Source organism: Caretta caretta, chromosome 6 (assembly GCF_965140235.1).
Source record: "Caretta caretta isolate rCarCar2 chromosome 6, rCarCar1.hap1, whole genome shotgun sequence".
In the NCBI taxonomy this organism is placed as follows: Eukaryota; Metazoa; Chordata; order Testudines; family Cheloniidae; genus Caretta; species Caretta caretta.
In genome coordinates this window covers 30,279,904-30,307,232 of record NC_134211.1, presented here as the reverse complement: position 1 = coordinate 30,307,232, position 27,329 = coordinate 30,279,904, and the positions used below count along the sequence as shown (strand labels likewise).

Below are 27,329 nucleotides of genomic sequence, written 5' to 3'. Positions count from 1 at the left end.
TACAGTGTAAATTATGTAACTATATGTATATTCTAAGCAGCAGTTCTATGTGGATTGATGTTGTGTATTTAGTTCTATTTTAGCTCTTCTGAGTCAGTTTTCTAAATGATTTTCATACGGCTTTGCTGTTTATATGTAACCTGAGATCTCAACATATTTGAGTATATGAATTTATTTTTCTTTTAAAATGTACATTGTGCTCAGGAAAGTTATTAGAATGAAACAACAGGAAACAAATCCTTTATTCATAAAGTATGCACAAGCAGCAGCTGGGAGGTTCACTCTCATTCAAGGTATTCATCCCCATTCAGTCCTGGGCCTTTCTGCTGAGACTGTCAGCAAGGGTGCAATTTAGTGCCATGTGTTGTGATGGCAGTTTTGGGAATGAGGATTCCTCTCTATTAACAATTGCACTGAAGTCCTTCTGCATAGGTAGTTGAATAACAGTCAACAGGTCATGACCTTGGTCATTATTGACCTAGGTTTGGTTTGAACCAGTGACTTTAGAGGTGAAAGTCTGTGTAACCTGTTACCTAATGTTTGAGCAAGTCCCTACCGCAGTATTTTTTGAATGTCTTGAAATATATATAATTTGTTTTCAACTGACTATCATTATTAGCATTTTTTTCACCCCAAACAAGGTGTGATACTGGAAGGCTTCAGGATGACAAAGTAGGTTGGGTTTTTTTGCTCATGATGATGTCTAGCACACATTGGCTAGTAAATCAATTTGTGAGGACATACTAATTTTTGACAGAGTTCTATTAATACACCTTGGAGCTAAATGAGTTCTGTGAATCCCCAGTTTCAAGTTTAGAATTCTGCCATAACTAGAAGGAAAATATCTTGCTCTAGGTAGATTAATGTTGAAAGCTTGTAAAAAAAAATTTAACATTGAAAAGCAATTCATCTCTTCCTGTCATTATTTTGAGTATCTAGTCGAAACACCATTTGTAATCACTAGGAAAAAACCCAAAGAGATGTTATTTCCTTGGTTGTATTTCCTGATGTTAATAGGGATCCCGTTGAATATTTATATTTCTCTTTAAAAAGTACATCCCAATGACTGATATTCAAGGCAGTAATTCCTGTTCCCAGGAATCTGATAGATCTTCTAGAGTACAGAAATTGCCATTGCTTACCATGCAACTTAATTTATATCCCATGGGGACATTTAAGGTAACCTGGCATTGTATATTAATAAATAACTAAAATGGGAACAAGGGAAGCTTTAAACAAACCATTTAGAGATGAATGACTGAACATTAAAAATGCGCAAGGTTTAAGGAAACATTGACTGGGTGGAGAGAATGAGACAGCTCCACAAGCCTAAATTGCTTGATTGGTGAATGCATTTGACAAGTCCATGTAGGTTCCCCAGAAGCCCAAGGTAGGTAGGTTGTTCTGCCTTGACTGCTTTACTACATATGGCCAGTCCTCAGAACTTCATAGGACACTCAGGAAGCCATTCCTGGCATTGTTTGGTGGGGCTAGATTCTTCCTGACTATGCTACAGGATGCTCAGATCTTTTCTGCACCTTGATACCTCTGAAAAGTGCTAAATTGGGTTGTTGAGGGACTAATCAGAAGAACAACACATCCAAAATCTAAGGCACCTCTCTGGTGCAGTCTTCAAGTACCGCCTAATAATTAGAGAGAGCATTAAGTGTGCCCTACATGGCAACATTCCCAAAGCTTCCCTTGATGCTAGTGTGCCTCTTTGTTTGTTTTTGATGTGGGTTTGTTCTATTTATCCACACGCTTATAAGAATAAGCTCCTGTCATTTCCTCTAGGAGCTCCACAACACATTTTAAAATAAAGCGATAAAAGGACTCCCCCAGGGACTCATTTTGCCCCAAAATTAACAATTTATCATCACCTAGGAAGTGAAGACATTAGTGGAAGATCATAAGATATTAACTGAGTCCTCCCAATCTCTCACAAATACGGATTGGGAGGATGGAAAGGAAGGGTTATACTTGTTTTTTCTTTCTTTTTTTCCCTTTCCCCCCCTTATCGTTCTCCTTCAATTTTAGAAACAGTGGGTTGTTCCCAGAAGATGCTACACTGGGGTGAGGCTTTATGTTTAGGCCTAAATGCAGGACTCAGCTCGTTGATAGTCAGGCTTGGACTCAATCTAATGTCCTCTGGTAGAATTTTAAAAATCTTAGAGCATTTTCAGCATTAGAGCCCAACATATCAGAGTCTTATCCGGGAGCTAGTCTAGTGCAAGGGTCTCTCTGGATCATAGCTGCCTTAGAGGGTCATGAAAAGGTAGATTTTTGAGGTATCTTAGACCCAGCCAAGTGCCTTGTAGACTAGAATCTTAAATTCAGTGCAGGAAGGACTAGGCAGCCATTGGAGTTCCAAGTATTGGCATGATGTGCTTACATCTGCCTTTGTTTGTTAATAGGAGTGCTGCAGGCTACTGCACAAGCTTCTTCAGGGCAGTCGTACTAATCTGCAGTAGTCTAACTGGGAGCTGACAAGCATCTGGATCACACACAATATTTGGGAGACTATTAAAGAGGGGGTCTTTCCCATAAAGTGGAGATATCAAATATTTAGTACAGGGTATTGTATAAACTACCCCTTCTATTTATAATGCTGATTCCAGCTCCACTTAAATTTTGAGCAAGAAATTGGTTCTCCTCTGAATCTTCCTTCTGGACGGAGGTCTGTAAAAGCGAGTTATAAAATCTGTCCAACTACCATGAGCTGATAGAGAACAGAAATCATGGGAAGAAGCAAATAGAAAAAAATTAGATTTTAGAAGAGCTTCCAAACAAAGCTTACCAAAGGGGTAATACTTTTTAACTGTAGGGCCTAATTCTACTGTCAATTACTGAGATTTGTGTGCAACTCTGAGATTGATGGAATTCCTCTGGTTTTACATGGATTAATGGATAGCAAAATCTGGATCATTGTGTACAATTTCTGTGTTCACACATGTAGAACGGCCTTAATAGCACATCTACCTACCTCGTGGCAACGTGGTGAATTATTCAGGAATATGTAGCACAGTCAGAAAACAAATTGTACCGGTCTACAAATACATTGATTATGACATAGTCCATAGGTCTTTCATCACTCTTACCTGTTGTTATCTGGGTAATAGGTATTATTTTTTTTTACAATATAAGCTGTCACATTGTGTTGGCTGTTTTACATCATGCCCTGTTACACACTGAAATGCAACAGGAGACACTATACCACAGAGTGTGTATGTGTGTATGTTTATGCCTGCTAAAAGGAACATAATTTGAAGATATCAGTCATTCCAGATCTACAAGGATGTACAAATCTTTGCTTTGTTTTGCTTTACTTTTCAAAACTTGTAAGAGGCTAATAGCTATAGCTCTGGTTTGAGACAGCATGTGCCTATGCTATACTTGTGTTAGCTTCCCAGAAACTGCTGGTCTACAACAATCTTGTTTCTGTCATGGCTCGAGGCTGACAGGCCTTCATCCTGTATTGGCTCAAGGTTCCACCCATGTGGAGCTCATTGCAAGATTGGGTAAGTTGAGTGAAGTGACATGCGCAAACAGGGACTTAGATATAGGGTGACCAGATAGCAACTGTGAAAAAACAGGACAGGGGGTAGAGGGTAATAGGCGCCTATATAAGAAAAAATCCCAAAAAACGGGACTGTCCCTTTAAAAATGGGACATCTGGTCACCCTACTTAGATGAGACTGTGACATAATATCTGTTCACTTTGACAAACAAATTCTTATTTAGAGTAGGATTTTCCATGCTTCGTCTCTGCCAAAACATTTTTGTTATGTTTGAGCAAAATCAACTCAGTCATTTTGAGTTATAAAAGCTTGGGGATGGGGAAGAAACACTTTCCCCACCCCAACCCCTGTGTATTCTGAGCATATTTTTTTTATGTTGCCCTCAATTTTTAAAAAGGCTGAATCTATTAGCTTTTTGTTTGGTATATGTCATTGATTCCTAAGGTTCAAGCCAATTTTGAAAACAAATCAGTTCAGTAGTTTTGTAAGTAGTATACAATGCACACATGTAAATCCTAATTTGGCTGTGAAAATATTTGTCTTTATTGGTTAGCCTGTATCCAACTGTTTCCCCCCTCCTCCCCCACAGGTCGATGGGATATTGTGCTTGGCTGACATTCTCACAGATAGTACCCATTCTGAAGCCACTCGTGCAGAAGCAGCAGCGGTAATAGCACAAATCACATCTCCACATCTCACTTTCACTCAGCATCTCAGCAGCTTTCTGGAGAATATGGAGGAAATTGTCACAGCACTTGTCAGTAAGTATACAGGGTTTGTTTTAAGCCTTTCTTGGACTCACTGGAAAAGAAGAAAAAAACTTATGATTAAAGACAAACTTTCCTCCATTAGCAATGTTCTCGAAGGAGTATTTGCCTTTCTTGCCACTATAATGTTCCACAGTAGAAATCTATGTGGAATAGGTCAGTTGTTTTAAATCCTGAAGTTGGAAATTCTTCGATAGTTCTAACATTCTTGACTTGTAGCCAAAGTTCAAATACAATTTATTTGTGAAAATAGTAGCCATTTGAGGCCTAAAACCATGTGCCTGGTTATCATCTCACCTACGCTGGTATAAATCAGGAGTAACAATACAGAAGTCAGTGAAGAGCTATCAGTGTAAAACTGGTGAAAGTGAGTGGAGAATCAACCCCATTAGCTTTCTACAACTGTATGATACTTTATACAAAAATTACTGTATGACTTGTTCTTGTTCATTAAAAAGTGGCCATTTCATTAGGATATCAGTGCATGCTAACGCAAGAGGTGGAATGTAGTGGTGACAAGTACAACTTAATGATGAAGACCAAAATGCATCCTCCAGTCAACAATGATTTGCTACAGCACGTGACTGGGGTTTGCCTTTATCTGGCGTTAATGATAACATTCTTGTAAATTAAGAAGCTAGTATTATGGTCTGAGACATCATTCATATCTGTATTTAGTCATTGCTAGGTAGGGTAACCTTTAGTTTTTAATGCTGTTTTCTAGCCTCTTCCAGTACAAGAGTCTGCCAAATAAGTGCTTCCTCCACTCCCTCCATATTAGAGATATAAATACTTTAACAATCCATAGTTACATACACTTACAGATACCAGAATCATCAGCTAACTGCATATGCAAGACCTGCAGAATAGATACATAGGTCTCTGCTCTATCCCACTGAGCTCAAGCAACCAACTAGGCTAATGGACCTTTTATCTGCTACTGATAAGTGACATACTCTTAAGCAGGTCTGTCACATTCCATACTTGGAAGTCATTGCAACTCCTTCACAAAAGCCTGTACATCATAATCTGTCCAAGTGGATAGAATGAAACCGACATCAGAATCACTCCATATTTTTATCAACCTTGATCTATCCACCTAGCTGCCACTCTGCCCAGGCATTCCACATTCACAAACACTGTACGGATGAAATGACCATTACCACTGCCCAGATGTTGTAAATACAGAACACTCACAAATCTGGAGTTAACAGTCTGATTTAGTACTGAATAAAATGTTTCAACCTGTGAATATAATTATTAACCATCAACTGTTACCCTGCAGACTGTCATCTTGCAATTTCCATTAATTAAAAGTAGGTCTACTATGCCTACAGGCACCTCTGTGCTCCGATCCTCCCCAGCTGTGGCACACTATGCTACACACCTCTCTTCTACCCAGCAGCCCTTTTGTAATGAGGCGGTGTTAGGCATTCTGAGGGGGGCTGCTTCTTGTGCCCAGTATGTCATCAATACCCAGTCTATTCCACCTCTAATTTGCCCAATCCCAGCCTGAAATGGAGTTACAGGGCACCACCCAAGGATGCTCCAATCAGAGCTGTTGTATTTTGGACTTTGGATTTTGTTGAATTTGTAAGTGAACAGTCCTTACAAAACGTTGGCCTGTTGAGCAGAGGAAGCTGAAAGACACCTGTCCCTGGGGTTGGTTTAATATGCCAGATGTGGAAAGTTATTTTAGATCTCAGATATGGCAATCATACTATCTTGTCCAATCCAGTGAGTACGAAATCTGCTAGACCTTATTTGATACTTTCTACTGTTCAGTGTACTTTTCAAGACTGGGCCTCAGCATCATGTCTGAAGATTAGAAGCCCATAGTACACTTGCCCTGGAACTGGTACAGTGTGTGTGTTGGGGGGTGGGTGGGTGGGGGGGTGCATTGGGAGGGTGGTGGTGGTGGTAGGGGAGGGAAATGCATGAGTATGTGGGGATAAAGAGCAAGGTAATCCAGCTTCCTCAGCTGTCAATTTCCAATTTATACTCCATTTGTTGAGCTAGCTTGCTACCCGTCAAGCAGTGTTTAAGCCTAGCAATCATGGCCAGCCAGGAATATGCCAAAATGAATCTGTGTTCCTGAGGGCAGAGTCACTGAGGACAGGGCTATTTCCTTTATTGCCACCACCAAATCATCAGATAAGGCATGATAAGATGCACCAAGCCTAAGCAATATAAGCTTTAGGAATAGAATGACTCAAATTTGGGAAAGCCTTTTCACTATCCAGTCATCAATTTCCTTGTAATATTTATAGCTGAGTAATTGAGTGACTCTCGCTTCTTATTTTTAATTTTTAAAACGCACTGAAATCAAATTGCTGGATGACTCAGACCTAGTTCAAGTAAATGTGTACAGGAATTAAAAGGCACTTAGGAGGTTATGATGGTAATAGCTGTGTCTGCAGCATTTTTTAAGAGGTCTGCAAAATTTAAAAATATACAGGGTAGTCTGAGATTATAAAAAAGTTTTAGAAACAGTAAGATAAATTGCAGAATTTTATTTGCATGGATCCATTAGTTTTACCCATCTGCTGACTGCATCTCATTTTGTTTAGGAATATAACATTTATCTTGAACAACATCCAATGGAGAAAGTTAAGTGTGATAGCCTAGGTCACTAATTAAGTGAATGCTCCCAGAGACTTGTAGTCTAGATTTATCTTGCCATCTATACCTGCTTCAGTCCAGTCTGCAAAAATGCAAGTGGAAATGTCTAATATTAATTTCAGAGGAATATTTAACTCCTATACAAATCTTTTCATGCTGAGGAGTAACTGATTTATATTAATTAAATTATTTTCTGCATTTCTAGAATTGTGCCAAGAGGCCTCATCTGGTGAAGTTTTCCTTCTGGCTTCAGCAGCACTTGCCAATATTACTTTTTTTGACACAATGGCTTGCGAGATGTTGCTTCACTTGAATGCAATGAAAATTCTTCTAGCAGCTTGCGCTGACAAGCAGATAGTGGATACTCCATATTCTCGAGATCAGGTGAGTGGTTTCTGAACAAAACGTTATGTTTACACATGACTGTAGCAGTCAGTGGCAGTTCCTGTTATAAAGTGGCACAATAGTTGCAATTCTAATATCCAGTTCTTGATATATTCAAAACTTTTTGGTCCCATATTTTCCATGCTTGGTTTCTGCCGAATTTTTTCTCTTTTTCCTCTCTCTGTGTAATTTGAACAATATTGAACAAAGTTATTTTGAACATGACTTTATCAAAAATGGCTGAGGTTTTATATTTGCCCAGTGAAGATTATATATTCAAAGGGGCCTTTGCCTAGTGTGAAAAACATATGTTTTGATTTAAGAAAATTATAGTTATTAGAAAATTTAATAGAAAATCTCCTTAAGCCTTCAGGCCATCATTTAAACATAAATGCATAGCACCTCTGTGTGCAGCTCTTTAAGGCTCAAATCCTTCAAGCACTTTTGTGCATGCTTGACTTTCTGCATGCATGTAGTCCTAATTATTCACCTACATGAAGTTAAGCATGCAAGTGTTTGTAGGATTGAGATGTAAAGGAGTTTACTAGTTCTACTGGCTGAATAAGTGCCTAATTCATGTAATGGGCTTTGGATCAAGTCCTAGATGAGTAGCAAGTAGTTTAAACAAGTGAAGTTGTTTTTTTCTTTTTCATTAAAGAAATCTAAAGAGTTAAATGCAAAGAAATGTGTTATGCATAATTAATCACAAAGAGCTCATATGTGCCCATGAGTCACTGGCCTGCATTAGTGTAGTTCTAGAAGGGTACTGTTTAAGTGAGAGCTGTAGTATGAATTCAGCCTCAATAAGAGAAAATACTTTTTAGAGCTCCCAATTTTCAGGGATGCACTCACTATTACTCATGTAAAGAGAGTGCAGAATTATATCCTGTTTTGAGCCTGTCAGCTCTGCTAGCCAGTGTGGTAGAGGATGAGGCACTAACCTCATCAGCTGTCTACCTTTTGTGGGCAATCTAGATACAGCAATGGGGCCGGATCCTCAGCCCCTATTAAGTCAGTCTCCTTCGTGCCACTGCAGCAGCACAAAGGTGACTTCCACCTGGGTAAAGACAGCAGCTCAGGATTGGGATGACATAGTCAGCCCTTTGCCACCCAGTGTAGGAGTGTTCCAGGTTGTACTTGGGATGGGAGGGGCACAATAGGAGCCCCGTGTTCTCCAGTGACCCTGGCTGCTGGAGAGGCTCCAAAGTAGACATCATCCGTTGGGGTAAGACAAGTGATCACTGAGGCTGCTCTGACTTGCACCTGTGGCCATTTTGCCATCGCCAGAAAGAATTGAGAATGATGGTAGAAAGGTAGGGTAAAATGTAAAAAGCCACAGATGTCCCTTCCCTACTCTGTCATGCCAAGCACTGCTCTGGTGCCCCTGAGGATCTAGGCCGTGGTGTTTGGCTTACTTTATGCCCATTATTTACTATATGTAATTTGTGTGCTCTCGCTCTTTCTTTCATATACGCTCTGATTCTTTGTCCTCTGTCTCTTCCTTCCAGTGGACACAATTCTGCTCCCTTTGAATTCAGTGGTAAAGTCACTATTGACTTTGGGAGCCAGACTGGCCATTTTCTTCATAGTAGCAGTGCAGCTGTTAAAAGTTTTAAATTACAATCTTCTGTATTTTCCACAGTATGCATCCGATGAAGTGAGCTGTAGCTCATGAAAGCTTATGCTCAAATAAATTGGTTAGTCTCTAAGGTGCCACAAGTACTCCTTTTCTTTTTGCGAATACAGACTAACATGGGTGTTACTCTGAAACCTACAATTATTGTGTTAGCCAATAAGCTCATTCCTATTCTCTTGCAACTTGCTAACTTCCATTAAAGGACATCTTAACTAAAGTAACAGGAAACTTTTGAATGCCTGACCCTTGGAAAATGTGCAGGAGGTTAGATCACATCAACCCATTTATCTCATTCGTAGTTGCAAGAAGGACAGGGGTGCGAAGCAGCAATGCTCAAGGAGGACTGGTACATAGACTGGAAGGAGTAGGTGTCTGGGTTTTACCGTTATACATTTGCTAGGTAGCAGTAGGTTGTGTAACTGAAGATCATGCTGCTAGGACCTGTTTCTGGGTTGGTGCCTAGGATGAGCCTGATTTGCTGTTGATCTTATCTTTTTTTTTTTTTTTTTAAAATAGAAGCATGTTTATGCGGTCAAGCAATTTTAGCAATATGATCCTTTCAGTGTTAATTACTATAGGACTGGAGGCTTTATATTACTGCTACTTATATTGCCTTTTGGATATTCAGAACTTACTAGCTTCCCTTTGTCAGAATGGCTCAATTTGCAATGGGAATTTAGGGCTGGTTCACCATTCCTCTGGGGACAACCCACAACAGGAGGGCTAAAGTGGAGGAAATCTCCAGAAGGTTCTCATGGTACAGTTTTCATTCCAGTTGCTCTGCTAGAGAGGATGGTGTTTGTGCCTACCTTTTCCCAGGCAATAGAGCCCCAAGGATCTGTATGGGTTCAGGGGGATCAGTGGAAGACCCATCTACCTAATGGCCCTGTGACACTGTATTGGCAGCTGTCCCTTGCTACATGCAGCCTTTAGGGAAGAGCTCAACCATGGCTTCTGAACAGGCATTTGTTTGACACAAGAGGTTATCTTATACTGGTGACATTAGTAGTGTTGTAAGTGGGATGTTTGTTCTATTATGGCAGTTTAATAGAATATGTTGCTTGGTTTTAATTTGTCATATGCCCAGATGCTGTGATGATGGGAATATAAACTGGTTGATGGACAGTTTATATCCATTTGTTCTTGGGTATACATTAGCGCTTACCTTAAATAACTCCTTTCCCTCGGAGGTATTTATCCCTCTGATGTATTTATAGAGAGCAATGCATCTCCCCCCAGCCTTCTTTTGGTTAGGCCAAACAAGCCAAACTCTTTGAATTTCCTCTCTGAAGGTAGGTTTTTCATTCCTCAGATCATCCTAGTAGCCCTTCTTTGCACCTGTTCCAGTTTGAATTAATCTTTCTTAAACATGGGAGACCAAAACAGCACACAGTATTCCAAATGAGGTCTCACTAGTGCCTTATATAATGGTTCTAACACTTCCGTGTCTTCACTGGAAGTACCTCGCCTGATACATCCTAGAACTGCATTAGCCTTTTTCATGGCTGCATCACATTGGCAGCTCGTAATCATCCTGTGATGAACCAATACCCCCAGGTCTTTCTCCTCCTCTGTCACTTCCAACTGTTGAGTCACCAGCTTATAGCAAAAATTCTTATTAGTCTCTAAGTGCATGACCTTGCACTTTGCACTATTAAATTTCATCCCATTTTTATTACTCCAGTTTTCAAGGTCATCCAGATCATCTTGTATGATACTCCAGTCCTCCTCCATACTGGCAATACCTCCCAATTTTGTGTCATCTGCAAATTTTATTAGCAGACTCCCACTTTCTATGCCAAGCTCATTAACAGGGCCGGAGCTAGGCACCAGCAAACCAAGCATGTGATTGGGGTGGCACTTTTCAAAGGGCGGCATTCCGAGCCCCCCCCTTTTTTTTCTGTTGTTGCTTCGGCGGCATTCCGCTTGGGGCTGCAAAAAACCTAGAGCCGGCCCTGCTCGTTAATAAATATGTTAAATAAGATTGGTCCCAAGACTGATCCCAGAGGAACTCCACTAATAACTCCTCTCCAGCCTAACCATTCACCTTTCAGTATGACCCACTGTAGTTTCTCCTTTAACAGGTTCCTTTTCCAGCTTTCAATTCACCAATTAATTTCTATTAATCCCCCTCTTCTCCAGTTTAACTAATAAGTGCCTGTATCAAATCCCTTACTGAAATCCAGATATATTCGATCTACTTTATTTCTTTTGTCTAAAAAATCAGTTCTCTTCTCAAAGCAGATCATGTTGGTCTTGCATGATCTACCTTTTGTAAAGCCATGTTATTTTTTTATCGCAATTACCATTTACTTCTATGTCATTAACTACTTTTGCTTTCAAAATTTTGTTCCAAGACCTTGCATAAAATTGAAGTCAAGCTAACAGTCCTGTCGTTTTCTGGAACACTTCCCCACCCTCCTTCTTAAAAATAGAGACTATATTAGCAATTCTCCAGTCATATGGTCTGACCCCTGAGAGCCAGGAACGCTGGATGATATTCCCAGCTGTGCACAGACCTATGTCTTGAGCGAATCACTAAGTCTTTGTGAACTTGGGCATGTCATGTACCTCACTGTACCTTAGTCTCCCCACCTATAAAACCGATACAATGAAGTTAACATTATGCCATTAAAATCACCCCCAATGACAAGAAGCTACATGGATAAATTCTAGTAAAGAACAGGATAGAGTGTCTAGAGAAGTAACCTCCCTCTAGCAATAACTGAAAAGGAACTGTGGGGGCTGCAGCAAAGTACGTCCCTTGGCCCGTGCCACTTCCCGCAGCCCCCATGGGCCGGGCATAGCGAACTGCAGCCAGTGGGAGCCGTGATCGGCTGAACCTGTGGACGTGGCAGGTAAACAAACTGGCCGGGCCCACAAGGGGCTTTCGCTGAACAAACGTCCCAGGTTTGGGAACCACTGCTTTAAAGCATTAAGAGTCTCTGAAGCGCAAAACAGGTCTCCACTTCTCCAAAAAAAAAAAAAAAAAAAAAAGAAGAAAGAAAGAAAGAAAAAAAGGATTTCTATTTCCTGTCTCATAAGAAAGCTCCATAGATAAAAAAACAGCATTTCTGCACAACTATCAGGGGATGCCAAGAAGAAACCACTTCCTGGGGCCCAAAGGACTGGTTCACAGGTATCCAATCAGGAGCTATGCAGAAGTTGATCCATCCCACCACTCAGAACAAAATTCCCTCTTTCTCTTATCCCAAAACTAGAAGCGGGATAAAGCATTACATTAAGAAGGAGAAAGAAAACTACTGTACCTCTCCAGTAAGACCAAGAGAGCTTGTATGCATTAGCGTCTACCTTTTCATTAAGAACCGTTATAAAATTGGCACTGGTGTTAATATAGATACCAATGACTGTTTAGTAAGTATCAAGATTCTTCATGTTCAGGGACCTCAGGCTCCTCCTGTCAGAGAAAACTGGTACTCTGCTGTGTTTGTGCAATATGTGCACCATGTTGTCTTCATGAATCTTTAGCACTGTCAGATACAGGAAGGTGTAATTGAAACTTTTGTGGCTCAGGGACTCCTTTCATTCTGTACATGGGGAGAAAAATAAAAAAGAAATCTGTTCCTTCTGAATTTCCACTTGTCTTGTCTCCTCAGTGATGCTAGCATTCTCACCTTACCTGTGAAGTTGTGGAAATGCAGTCTAACAGCTTTTGGTCTTTCGTTATCCAGGGGTACAAAGACTTAATGTGCAGTGAACCTCTCAATTTTAAAGCAGTTATGTTTGCATTCCAAGTTTAATATCTCAGTAAGCCATGTTCCCCAAATGTATATGGGATGGGGGAGGGCCTTTGACTCAGTCCTGGAGACCCACAGTTAGCTAGCTGTTCCTCCTGTTTTCCACATAATCCTGATGTTTTCACATTTTTGCAGCTTCTTGCTGGAGATGTTGCAGGCTTTGAGTAAATCATAGCCTCTCTTCCTCTAGTTTCTAGATTTTTTTTTCCTTCCTCCTCTACTCACTCAGGCCATTTACTAAGCTTTCCTGTTGTGTTGCCCTTAGGGGGAAACCCCCTCCCCCAGTAATTTTAGGGTCAAAAGTAGAGGAGAGGCAGATGTTACATTATGACCCAGGCCTTTAGGATGAGGTTTTTCAAAGGGATCTAAAAGTTAAGTGCCTAGCTCCCAATAAAAGCCAGTAGGAGTTGAGTGCCTAACTCCATTAGGCTCCCTTGAAAATCTCACCCTTTATTACTGCATCAGAAATTCTTTTTTATAATCAGAGCTTCTTGAATATCAGCTGGTTCATTCTTTCCTGTGAACTCCTCATCTAGGTTCTGCTCAGTATCATCAGATTGGTGGCTTTACCAGCTTTTTTTCTCAAGCTGCTGACCAGATGGCCTTGTACTTGGAAGCCAGCATGGGTCCCCGGATATGTTTGCCTGAGAATTATTAAGAACAGGGGACTTGAGATGGAGGAATTTGGGCAGTGAAGCATTGTACTCTGTACCGGGTGCCCTTCCACCTTAGTTTGACAGGACTGCGTTAAAAATCGTGGAGAGAGAACAAGATAAAATGGTATAAGGGGGAAGGGAGGCTGCGAAGCCTTGATCTCCACCCTGAGGCTTTGGTGGTGTTGTCAGAGAAAAGGTGGGGGCAAGAAACATAGGTCTCCCCCTGCCACTGTTGCCTCTGATGGTGTGGTATCTTATTGGGGTCCTGGCTGAGACAGGACAAAAGATCCCCTGCCCTGCTGCATCACAACCGCTAGTGTAGTGTCTCTGCTAGAGAAGGACTGGGGTAGGAAGGAAAAGCTCCTGCCCTACTTGAGACACCCATGTTTTAACATTTTGGGCTAAGTCACTTGCTCAGTGTCACACAGCCAGATAGTAGCATAGTAAGGAATAGAAATCAGGTTTCCCAACTCTCCCAGGCTGTATTCAGTCCAGCGGACCATAGTTTCCTCCTGTTCCTTGTATGATCAAAGCAGGGAGGGGACCAATCCTTCCGACAATATGAAAGTCTATGTTTAAGCATATGATCAGCCACATTTTCTCTGGATGCCAATATCCTGTCATACACTGTGCATAAGTACTGGGTAGTATGCCCCTACCCTTCTACACTGGGGTGGTAAAAGTTATGTACTGAAGATCTTTTAAACTATCTGTTAATATGAGAGTCTACATAAAAATTACAGATAGATCTGAACTTTCTTGCTTTTATGACTTTTGGTTTTTGATGTCCCTTTTTCTACTATTTCTTAGGCTGTGCGAAGTACTATCTGGGGTGGAAAGTTCCTTTACCCAGAGTTGTCCAAATATGCTCTGTGACTGGATAATATAATACACTAAATGTTCTGGCATAACACTGTCGCTTATAGTAGTGACAGGACTCACATTAAGAAAATGAATTCATATGCCTTGCTGCATAGTGAGTGGTGAGGTAATCTCTGGTGTCTATTAACAAAGAAAAAGATGATAAATTATGGTAATTAAATTCCACAAAATACTTAGGAAATTAAACAAGAGGCAGTGGGTGCCAATAATAGATATAAAAGTAAGAGCAAGGCCACAAGTCAGGGGAACTCTAGCAATGCATTATATTACTGGTGTCCTAATTAGTTTTCTATAAGAGACCATAATTTCCCTGCAGGAGCCACCCCTCCCCCCCCCTTTTTTTAATACACCTGCACATCTCTGCACTTCCATGCCAAATTATGTTGTTTGAACGTTGAAAAAAGAGGTGGATAAGTTTTTCATGGAGTGTCAAAATATAGTTATGTAAGAATATAATTGTGTGTGAAAATCAGCTTTGGCAAGCACAGTGGAGTCAAAACAATGGAGACTTAAACTCCACGGGTCCTTTCTCAGCCAAAATGGTCATTATCCAGTACTTGGAAGTTAGAAGCATGCAAGACAGGCAGCATGTTCCAGCGTATAAGGCACTAGACAGAATCAGAGGACCTGGGGCAAAATCCTGGCCCTGTTGAAATCAGTCGTAAAACTTCCATTGACTTCACTAGGGCCATAATTTCAGCCCTGGGATCTATTCCTGACTCTGCCATCTATTTGATGTCACCTTGGGCAAATAATTTAACTTCTCTGTGCTTCTCTTTCACCATCTGTAAAGTGGGGCAAACAGTATTTACTCATTGGTGTATAGCATCTATGGATGGAAAATACTATAATTTTTATATTTATATCTATACTATATTTATATATATATATATTTATATCCAATTTTTATTTATTATTACTCCATGCTGACTCTGCCCTTGCCTGTCAACTGATGCAGAAAGTGCAGCTACTTGTCTACTGTAGAAACTGGAAATGATAAAGATATGCTATGGGTTTTAGAGTAGTTATAAATTTGTAAGACCTAAAATGATGCAGTCACAAATACATAAGAGTGCTTCTTCCTTCTGGTTCTCTCCAGTCTGGCAGGAAACAATAAAAATAGATTTCAAACAATATAATAGATCTCAAACTGCTGCGGAGTTTTGATATTTCACGGCACCTTTTCCCTGTAAATAAATATCACAACATATGGCTAGCTGGTGACCTCAAGCACTGCTGTGGGCAATGGGTGCTGTATAAACTCTGAAAATTCCCTAGTCCCTCTCTGAGTCACAATTCCACTCCTGCGACTTTCTTGCTCCCAGCAGAGTAGTAATTTACTGCTGGTATAGAAACCAATAAATTACTACTCCCACTCACTCAGCTACTCTGGCCAGCAATTGAGAGGCTTGGCACTGCCTGCACTCCATTCCCCTGCCCACCTTCTCCAGGGAGGAAGTAAGCATGCATGCATCATGCTTACTTCTAGTCACTCAGACGAAAAGTCCAGGTTGCCTAGGTGGGCAAGTAAGGGGGATTTCTACACCTCTACACTGTCTTCCAGTCCTAGTTACAGGCTAGTCCTGTGTCATTTATTTCTTTAAAATATTAATATAGATTGTGGAAAACTATAAGTAAATAGAAGTATTAAGTGTCTCCTTTACTCCAGAGGTCAGGTGTTTATTTTGTCTTAATCCCTCATGCTGAGTCTTATGGTTCCCAGAAGAATTCCTCTCGCATCTCCCTGAGACCATCTGCTACAACATCTCCTGTCTCCATCTGCTGCTTTGACACTGCCCTTTACTAACCAGTAAGATGATAAAAGGCAAACGACTGTCATACACACAGCTGTGCCCTGCTGCTTCTCTGTTCTTTTAGGTCTGGAAGGGAAAGGGATCCCCATCCTATGTTTAAAAGAAAAGGAGTACTTGTGGCACCTTAGAGACTAACACGGCTGCTACTCTGAAACCCATCCTATGTTGTGTCCTAAATACCAAACATTCTGTGCTGGCTCATATAGTATTGAATCTTCCTTCATATAGTACCAGGCACCAGAGGAAATTCACTCCTATTTTTTAGAGGTTTCTTAGGACCTCTTGATGCACCTCTTAATTGTCTAAAAGGTCTTGCTCCATAAGTCTGATACCTCAAAAGCAATACCTGCTGTCAGCCTTTGACAGGGCGGGGGAGGGGGGAAGCTCTCCATTTGCTGCCTCCAGGTAGGTTGATTTTGCTTTGATGTTTATTAGATTTCTTTATTTCTGTACGTAAATTAAAAACTCCATATTGCTTCTTGCAAATGGCCAGACATGCCTTTATCCCTGGAGACGGGTGTCTGGAACTTTGCAAACTCTCTCTGGCTTATCTTTATTTGATTCATTTAAGTGAAACAATATTCACACTCATAATGTGTAGCAGAAATTAATTTTACTTAGCGATGAATCAGCCTTAAAGGAGTAATTAACTAAGAAGATTAACAGTTCCATATTGATCTTCTTTGCCACTCAGTTTAATGATTTGGTCATTTTCATTTTGAGTTTGAATTTCTCTCCATATATCAGCAGTATCAGTAAAAGTTTATGAAACACAGTGACCTTAGTAACAACAAAGATCATGACTTTCACCTCTACAGGGCAGGACTCATAAAACTAGGATACTGATCATTGAAGAGCAGGGCACAACTGGGAGGATATCCTTTATTCCACTGGATCCCAAAATGTACCTCTATTGCCCTCTAATGCCTGTTCACTCTCCCTCTATTTCTTCATCTTTCCCTTGCTAGCATCTTCACTGTTTCTGATAGTTGGAATTTCTAGGCAGCAGAACTGACCAGTAACTGCCAATAGTGGGGGGACAGAGAGAGGGCAGCGGCTTCAGCAGATGTTACTGAGCATGCTCAGTCTGTATGAGCATGCCAAGTAGGCACCTGACCCCGCCTGTCCCACACATCATCTCCGCTGGGTAGCCTTTAGTCTCCATTTGGGACTGAGTTTTCCCAAACAGTGAATAAACCTTCTGGCCATTTAGTCCTTTTGACACACTTTGGGTTTACAATGAGGACATTCACTTTGCATTACCTTTTTAGCCTGTAAATGAATTTTCCATCTAGTTATAATGCAAATACAATTTGATACCTTTGTTCACTATTGGTTAAACATGCTAATAAATCAACATTTGTTATTTAAAAGAAGACACATTATCATAGTCCATTGTGGCTATTTGTCTCCTTGCAATATAATTTCTTCAAGATGATGCTTCTCCATTCAACATATCTGATGAAAATTTCTTTAAAGACCCTTAATTAACTTAATAGTTTCCTCAAATTTCAATCAATTTTTTCTTTACAGAAGATTGATTTCCCAGAAGTGTTTTATTTCTGTAATGGACATGATTTAATATCATTCCATATTTCAGTGTCAACCAGACCACAAAAAAGACAAAAGGGGGAGTTAATCTTTTACAAATTCAGTAGAAGTTGTGGTTGGTTAGACTATGCTTTTTTGGGGGGGTTAAAAACTCTTTTTTGCAGTACAGAAAGCAGTTTTTGTTTACTGTAAGATGTAATGATACAAATGCTGCCAATTAATATTAAAACTAAAAAATGTAGGTGACATAGCTGTCTAGCTGGTTCTTATATCTGTGAGGTCCTTGTCAATTTAGATAGCTTCTATTAGATTTTGTATATGTGCTGTGAGATATTGAGAGGTTAATTTTATAAATCCATAAGACTAACGTGATGTGGCAACACTTGTAAAGATATGAAACATATATTTATTATTATTAAGCTATATAAGATTTAAAGAGAAGAGACTTCCTATAGAGTTTTTAAAATACACTGTAGACCTCCTAAGTCATTAATACATTTGTTTAGAGCCTGTTTTTTTTACAGTGGTGCTAAGCACCCAGAGTTCTGAGTGCTCAGCATCACTGAAAATTAGCTTTTAGGCCTCAGTCTGGCAAAGCATTAACTCACATAACTTTTAAGCATGTGAGGAATTCCATTGGAGTCAATGGGACTATTCATGTACTTAGGTGCTTTGGATCAGGACTTTTAAGGGAAGTGCTTAAATTTCTGTTCAGAAAAGTGTCTTTTTAAAAGTGTCATGGTGGGGCTCCGTGTTCATTATATCTCACCGATTCTATGATGATCATGCTATAGACTACACCATTATAATTTCAAAATAACAAGTAAAATTTTGATCCCCCTGCACCAAGGCATAGCCCCATAGTATTAAAACTAAATGAGAATCTTATTCAGTAGTTGACAGCCTGTGACACAACTCAGATTTCATATAAGTGGTACAAATACTTGCTGATCAGTTTATCTGTCAGTCTGATCTGTATTTCTAGGGTGCTTATCACCATTATGTTTGAGTGAAGTAATTGTTAAATGATCCCTAAAGTTAATGACTGTATCAGTATTTTGAGACAATGTCTCAGGGTGGAGGCTCACATAGCTTCCTGTTGCCTGACACTGTGATTTTGAGCTAAAATAAACTGTTGAAGCGGAGGTATACATAGCAAATACAAAAGGGGGAAATACATCAGAAGAGACAGTGTAAAGACTGAATTTTTGACCAAAGAGAGACTGTTAATAAATGCAAAGAACAATACAATATGAAAAGTAGTTAACAGCACATGTGGATTACTTGCTGTTCTTACCTCAAGATTTTAACTGTTTAAATTGGTTTTAAGGGAAAAAAGCATGCAAAAGTCTTTATTCAATTTGTAGACTAATTGCTTCCGAATTTCATTTTGAAACATGAAGCTGTTTTTGATTTATAGGAGCATCTAAAAGAATCTTAAACCACAAAACCTCTTTCTCTTACTTTTTTTTCTTTCCTTTTCTTTCTACTTCTAGAACTTAAAAATTGTGCAACCGATTTAAATCAAATTTGGCCTGAAATACTAAGTTGCCACGTGAAGTCAAGTTTCTTTCTGAACTATGAGCCCTTCAGAAATAGTTTCCAATCAAAATTAGTGATAGACAGATGTAAAAAGCTTCAGAGGTTTGGATAATCTTTCAGAAGCTGGGATGCTTATTCAGATTCTTATCCCAGTCTGTTCCATTTGAAAAGCTGGAAATCACCTGAGAAGAGGGTCTCTAGGAATTTTCAGAAATTCCTAGTGTAGGTAGAGTTGCTACAGCATGAAAATATCCTTTCTCAGGGTATTTTAGTGCTTCTGCTTCCAGCCCAAACCAGGCAATTCAGAGGTGTGTTTGAAAATCCCAAAGCAGGGTAACCCATTGGCTTCAAACCTCCAGACATTTTTTTTTTGTTGGTTCAGTTCTAGTTTGGCTTGATTCTTATCTTATCCAAGCTACTTTGCCCATCCCTAAATCTGAGCATGTACTGTAACTGCTGCTACTCATTAAAATACCAACTACTGATAAGAAAGAAATAAATATGATTTGCATCATGCGTAAGTACAATGGTAATGAGAACCCTAGCGTTTGGATACTCGAATACGTCTAAGGAATTGATGAAGAGTGAAGTTGGCTGAAATTTAGGAACTGAGGAGCAGGTCTTGGGCCCAGTGGAGATGTGGCTGTAAACCATCTTTCCCTTTACCTGATTTTGCTGTCTGGGTGCCACTTCCCACTCCCCAGCTTAATTTAGAGCGCATTGGGAATAGGAATTATCATTGTAAAAGACCTGTCTTAAATCCTCTCCCCAATCTATGATTTATTGTTGTGGCTAGTACTTTGTGGGCAATGTAGTGCAATTGTAAAGGCTTAGTGAAGAATGTCAGATACCTGTTTATACTGGGGAGAGCTTCACTGGGAGCTAGATGGTTGTTCTTGGTAGCAGCCCTCCACTGATCTAATGGTGATATGCTAAAAAACCACAAAAATTCTGAGCAAAGATAAATTCCATTTGAAATCCTTGAGATACTTTTCAGATATCCAAACACTGCTGCTGATTTTTCTCTCTACCAGGAAGTATATAAATAATTCATTTCCCCCCCGCCCCGCTACTCTATGGAAGATGAGTTAGTGTTCCCAATGGTGAGAAAATTTGATACAGAATAATGGTTCCTGAGTCAATGAGAGAGAGTATTGGTCTTTTTTTTCCTGTTCTTTTTAGTTTTGCTCTAAAATCCATACTATGCCAAGTGTACGCTTGGTGATCCATTAAAAATTCAGATAACATTTCAGCTGCTGCAGCAATAACTGTGAATATGTTTTTGCATGTATGTGTTGTGCCCATCACTAAAAATTTAACTTGTATCTATAGTAAGGGGTGGGGAAGACAAGAGTCTTGGGTGCTATTACCTGAAGTTTATGCAAAACACAACCCAGTTACTTTGGTCTGGAAATGAGTAGATTTGTCTGAGGACTTGAGTGTACATCTTTAGTCACCAAAGAACGACTTACTGGGGAGTGATAATGCAAGCTCTTGCACTCTGCTCCACCAGTATGCCCCAGCCTTAATCTGGAAGGCCCGCAACTAGGAGTTGACATGGTTTTCTTTCCTGAACATTCATGGCCGATTTGCAGAGAATGCTAATAAGGGTGTCATTGCTATCAATTGTGGTAGAGGTTTTGTTGATGCAGCTGCCTTTTCATGAACTCAACATAGATATCACTGGATAGCCATTGGGTAGTAACAATTTCCAGTCACAACAGCACTGCACTGGATTTTAACTGGTGACTCTGAGGTGAAATGGTATAGCTATTCCATTATCAATTCTTTGATTCTCTGAGTGACTCAGTCCTTCCTATCAAGAGAATCAAAAAAAGGTTCAGAGAAATGTGACTTCCTCTAGACATGGGAGTATTCTAAGGCCAATGAACAAAGACTGTATTTTGTGGCCAGTACCCTTCCCCCACACCTTATGGTTGAGGTTGCTATGTTTATTGACAGCTTTCCTAGAGATATTATGTCTAGGAATTACACTGCAGTACTGGAAATCCTGATTGGCTTGAGTTGTGACTTTCCCAATGGTCCTATAGATCTCGAGCATTGGCAGATAGTGAGAATGTGGTCTGTGTTCCATTTTCATAGATATCCTAATCTTGTACTGTCCTATGACACAGAATTCATTGGTTGCTAAAGGATCCAGACAAATTTCAAATTTGCAGCAAAGGAGATTTAGGTTCGATATTAGGAAAAACTTTCTAACTATAAGAGTAGTTAAACTCTGCAGTATGCTTCCCAGGGAGACTGTGGAATCCCCATCATTGGAGGCTTTTAAGAAAAGGTTGGACTTGTCAGGGTTTACTTGGCCCTATCTCAGTGCAGGGGTCTGGACTGGATGACTACTTGAGGTCCCTTCCAGCCTACATTTCTATGAGTCTATGAAAAAGAGGAGCATTTTCCTCAAAATGATGATTAGGTTGCATCTACAGATAGAATTTTGTTTTCACCTGGAAAGTCCATTTTTAGAGTTTACATTGTCCTTGGACTTTGGCCTGCATTACAGCGTGTCTCCATTCTATGAATCTTGATATGAGAGAGAGGAGTTTTACTTGTACTAAACTGGTCATCCCAATAAGTGTATGATTTTTAAGAGTAAGTACAAACACTTAGAGTAGTATCTTCTCCCAGTTAACCTGTATTCTGTGTTGCTTGTGTATGTAGTTTACATTACAAAAAAGTATGACTCATTTTTCCACTGAAAAATTCTGCTCACTTTGAGTGAAATAATCTGAATTCTTCTCATGCTGTCAGATGGTGCTTAGAGCATAAACAAAGCACCACCATCCATCTATCCTGCACCATGTCCTCTATGATATTAAGTCCTGTAAGTTTTCCCTTTCTGGCTAGCGTTTAATGAAGAGATTTTTTTCAGCTGGCCCCTTTGTCATGTTCTTACAGCTGCCCAGTGGCATGCCTGCCATGCTAGGTGCTCTGGCTTCATGCTTAACGCATGTCCCAGATAGTTCCAGCTTTTTTTTTTTCTGGAAAACTTTCATGATAAAGGGTTGGGGCATTCTTTTTATTTGTTATAAATTAATTTAGTATAATACCTAGTATTTTTCAAAGGCCTTTCCTTTCAAAGGCGGTCAGACATCTGTCTGGACCTTTGGTGGGCTTCTGGATTTCATGTCTGTATGTTAAGTTGGAAATAACAGTTGAGTTGAAGATTCATAGTTTGGTCTTTAAAGCTTAAGTGCCTTTAACACTACTTAAGATCTTCAAATAAGGCTCTAGTTGGGCCTGAGTGCTGCATAACCCTCTGCACAACCCTCTGCACAGGGGTAATTTAACCCTTTTTGTCCAGTGCACAAATATCTCTCAAAAATATGCAGTCCTGTATAATCAAGGAAAGCAGAGCTATCTTGATCGAGCCCAAATACACCCCTTACTCAAATCATTTCTTGTATAGAAAGATACACAAAACATTTTTATATATAAAAATACTTATTAGATAAAATAATTTGAAGCCGTGAAATAATTGGCATGTATTCAAATTGTGGTTAATTGAATTCATCTATCACTTAGAGAGCCACATGGGGTACTGACTCTGCATAGAGGAAGTAATTTTCATTAACAGGATATAATTTAGAATAAAAAAATATATACACGCTGCTTGAAACTCTGTTAATAATTAACATGGAATAAATACCTAGACATATATTGAGTTTCCATTTTTCTACCTGTCACTCTTTAGAGATTCATCAGCTCATTTGCATCCTAAGTAAATGAATTTATTCAGAGAGATGACACTGTAACACTGCCTTGGAAAGTGGAAGACCTTTATGTCAGAGCACCAAAAATTAGTCACCTTTGTTACTATAATGGCAGAGTGAGATCAACATTAATGGTAATTTGTTCACATGCTTGCTTACATCTGTCAAGGAAGTTTGTTTGTTTGCGAACACAAATCCTACAACTAAAAGCTGTTAGCCAAATCTGTCCTCCTTCAGTCCATTATTCCTCAAGCAGATCAACAGCATCAAGTTAGAATAAGGAAAAAAGAGAACAAAAAATCCTTTTAGTACAATTATTTATTTGTTTTGTTTTGGAATTTACATATAATAATGGTTATTCACAATCCCTTTACACAGTAATGTCAACAACATGTGTGGTTCTTTGCATGCAGCAAGATATGCAGGGAGTTATGTGAATGTTAAATAACAATATCTTTGCATGTGACCCTGAAGCGCTGCATCATCAAAACCAGTATAGTATAGTTGATTGAGTATGGGATTAGGAGTTAGCTGTTTCTGAGTTCTAATCCAATTTCTATCGATAAGTCATTGTATGGCCAAAGAGAAGTTGCTTTGGACCTGATTTTGAGAAGCACTGACGACCCACAACTCCTACTGTGATTGCTTAGCAGCTCTGCCAGTCAGGTCCCTAATTTCTGTCACATTTCAGGGTGCAATCCATCCCAGTGAGGGTGGTCAGCACCTGCCCTGAAACCAGGGCTGCTTCACAATGCTTTGCTGTTGTAGCTCCCAACCTGGGCCTCTCACAAACAGGATGCAGGTCACACATGACTGAGTGTGTGTGTGTGTGGCCAAAGCCCTGGTCCAGTAGTTCTGACCCAGCAGTCTGTCAGCAACACTCCAGTCACACTCTGGCTTCCACCAGCCTTGGTTGCTACTTACAGGGTGACCCAATGCACTCTCTGTTCTCTAATTTCCCCCAAACATGTATTCTGCACTGTACAATCCTCTCCAGGGTAGTTCAGATATGAGAGGTCTGTTGTCCCTGTAAACAGTCAACATTCAACAGTTTGCTACTTTAACTGGAGTTACCCTAACAGTTCGGTTTAACTACAACACGAGATTAGTTTTGATTAAAAAAATGTATTGAACTACAAAGAAATTTTAAGGATGTGCAAGTCTAAGGTATTAAAGTCAGAAGTGATTACAAGAGAAATAAGGATAAAACGCTTTCTAGTAGCTAAAACTTTAAAAAGTTAGATTTGGCTCAAGGTAAAAAATCCTTACCACATGTTCCCACCAACATTGACCCAAACTCTCAGATCAGAATCCCCATGCAAAGTCAAAGGGCTGCTTCCTTTGTGTTCTTAGGTGAAAGGGAGGGAGTGATAGCTTGGGGTGGTTTTGCCCCTCAGTTTTATAGTCTAGTCACCCTTTGAAAGGCATTTTCTGAGGGTTACCCTAGATAAAGTTCATTCCAGCTGTGAGGATGGAGACATGGAGTCTTGTGGCAAAACAGGTTCCATGTTATTGATTGCTAAAATGCAGATCTCTCTGTTCCTGCCCCTCTTCCTTGCCAAAGAATGGCCACTTGGCAGGTGAAGCTAATCAACTTTGACACCTGGAAGGAGGCGTAAGCTTTTCCTTTGTCTTTGAGAAACTGGTTTACTCAATCCCCAGACTTGTCTGGTAAACGCATTGTAGTCATAATTTCAGTTTATGTTCAGAACTGTTAATATGCATTTTGTACATACTTTACAGAAGAATATTAATCAGTGTTACCAGTTTTTAAATGATGCTTCCCGAGGCATATTTTGCATAAAGATTATTGTAATAATGTGTAGGGTGTGAATACTTGATTAAGAAGCACTGAAGACCCACAACTCTTATTGTAGCTGCTCAGCAGCTCTGCCAATCAGATCCTTCATTTGTTTCCTTAGCTGCAAAATGCGACTATGGCACCAATTCAGGAAAACATTTAAGCAGGTGTTTAAGTCCATCTCTGTTCAGGACAACACTTGAGCACGTGCAAAATCCCATTGACTTAAATATATGCTTAAATCCTACTTATGTGTTGTCCTTGAATAGGTATGCTTTCCAGAATCAGGTCCCAAAATACCAACCTCCCAAGGGGGTTCAGAGGATTAATCAGTGTTTCTATCATGCTTTGAAAATTAAAACTGACTTCTAAGTAGTAGTATTGCTTGGATATACATTGAAGTTCTCAGTAGTTACTCAATGGGAGTTTTGTCTGAATTTGAGTATGGAATTCAGGATTTGTACCCAAATGAACACTGCTAGAGGCCCAATTATTTGTAGCCCTTCAGCCTCTTCATGATGATTTAGCAGCATAAAGGGGCTTCCATAAAGCATGCAAATCTTACCACCAACCATCCACAACCTCCATCTGGCAACCCCCAGTACATGTTGGCGGCATGGCTGGGGGAAAGGAGACATAATTGGAGTGCCACTACACTCCAGCTACTCTTGAATGTTTTTAACAGCTGAGTGAAGTTGAAGCAACCTCAGAGTATGGAGAAGTGATAATAAAATGTCAGCCCACAAGGATAGTTTTTTATTCTACTCTATTGTTCCGGTTGTTATACTATCTTATTGAGTATATTTATCATTTCTGAATTGTAACATTATATTTTATGTTCTCCTCTCTCATTAATGCAGGTTGTGACAATATTAGCAAACATGTCTGTGCTGGACCAGTGTGCTTCAGAAATAATTCAAGGAAATGGTATGTATTTAAGCTGAGTTAATGCTGTATTTGTATGTATAGAATGCACATGAGAAAAGGAGAGAGCTTGAGAGGTGACCTGTTTTAATCACAGGGCAACATGATCTACGGATGCGATCCAATGCAAATGAAGCCTGTTGTTTGCTATAATTCTTAGTGGAATCTGCATCTGCTGGCCAATACAGGTTGATGAGGGATACAAAGTGAGGTCTCGGAATGGCCTTGTAATTGAAATATGCTGCCGTTCTACAACATGATTTAGAAGACTTCAAATATATAGCCATCCTGCTGATTTAATATTTATAGTTCACGTCATTACCCACAGCTGTATATTGAGGCAATCTGAAGCATTCTGATAGTAACATTTGTTTCTGTAAATTAAGATTTAAGATGTTTGAGAAGACCTGTGATTCTCATAAATCAGATTACATCATCTATGTATTAAACTTTGCACATTAGCATCCTGCATTTTGCATTGTTTCATTCAAACTGTACAATGCCATAACAAGACACTACTGCTCCAAAATGTACAAGCAGCAGCAACAGCAGCAATGCTTTCCCATAGCCCTTTAACGATTATTTTTGGCAAAACTTCATTATTTAGGAAATGTACATTTTAGATTTGATTCTGACCAACAGGGAGGATTTGGTTGCAGATCTGAAGGTGGAAGGCAGTTTGGGTGAAAGTCGTCATGAAATGATAGGTTTCATTATTCTAAGGAAAGCGCAGCAGAATCAGGACAATGGATTTCAAAAATAAAAGCAGACTAACAAACTCAGAGAACTGGTAGGTAAGGTCCCATGGGAAGAAAATGTAACCTATAGTGGTAGGTATACTTAGTGCGGAAGGAAAGTTACTAAGTGATATCAAAAAGATTGGGGTGTTTAATGCCTGTTTTGCTTCAGTCTCCACTAAAAAGGTTAATTGTTACTAGATACTCCAGTGCAATTAATGTTAAGAAAAATGGGGAAGGAACGTAAGTCAAAATGAGGCAAGAACGGGTTAAAGGCTATTTGTATTTGGATGCATTCAAGTCAGCAGGCCCTGATGAAATGAAGTAGTCAGAATACTTAAAGAACTAGCTGAAGCAGTCTCAGGATTATTAGCATTTTTTTTTGAGACGTCATGGAGGATGGGTGAGCTCCCAGAGGACTGGAGAAAGGCAAAAATAGGGCCTGCCTTTAAAAAGAGGAACAAAGAGGACCCAAGGAATTAGACCAGTCTGCCTAACTTTAATATTTGGAAAGATACTGGAACAACTTATTAAACAATCAAGTTGTGTGCACCTAGAGGATTATAACGTTATAAGGAATAACCAGCTTAGCTTTGTCAAGGACAAATCATTCCACACCAACTTAATTTCCTTCTATTGCAGATTTACTGGCCTAGAGATAGGTTGGAAGCAGTAGACTTGATATCTTTGGATTTTTAGTAAGACTTTTGACTGTCCCACATGACATTCTCTCATAAGCAAACTAAGGAAATGTGGTCTAATTACTGTAAGATGGATGCACAACTGGTGGAAAGACCACTCAAAAGTAGTTAATGGTTTGCTGTCAAACTGGGAGGGATATCTAATGGGGTGCAACAGGGGTCATTCTTGGGTCCAGTACTAGTCAATATTTTCATTAATGACTTGGATAATGGAATGGAGAATATGCTTATAAAATTTGTAGATGACACCAAGAAGCTGGGAGTGGTTGCAAATACGTTGGAAGACAGGATTAGAATTCAAAACA

General features: G+C 39.7%; 1 protein-coding gene across 1 annotated transcript in view; it reads left to right on the top strand.

Moving 5' to 3' along the window:
- Nucleotides 1–27,329, top strand: part of INSC (INSC spindle orientation adaptor protein) — a 144,399-nt gene that overhangs the window by 105,389 nt on the left and 11,681 nt on the right. The window contains exons 7-9 of the mRNA XM_048853523.2: nucleotides 4,108–4,279; nucleotides 7,113–7,291; nucleotides 25,523–25,589. Coding sequence (XP_048709480.2) covers nucleotides 4,108–4,279; nucleotides 7,113–7,291; nucleotides 25,523–25,589 — 418 coding nt within the window. The remainder of the gene's footprint in view (nucleotides 1–4,107; nucleotides 4,280–7,112; nucleotides 7,292–25,522; nucleotides 25,590–27,329) is intronic.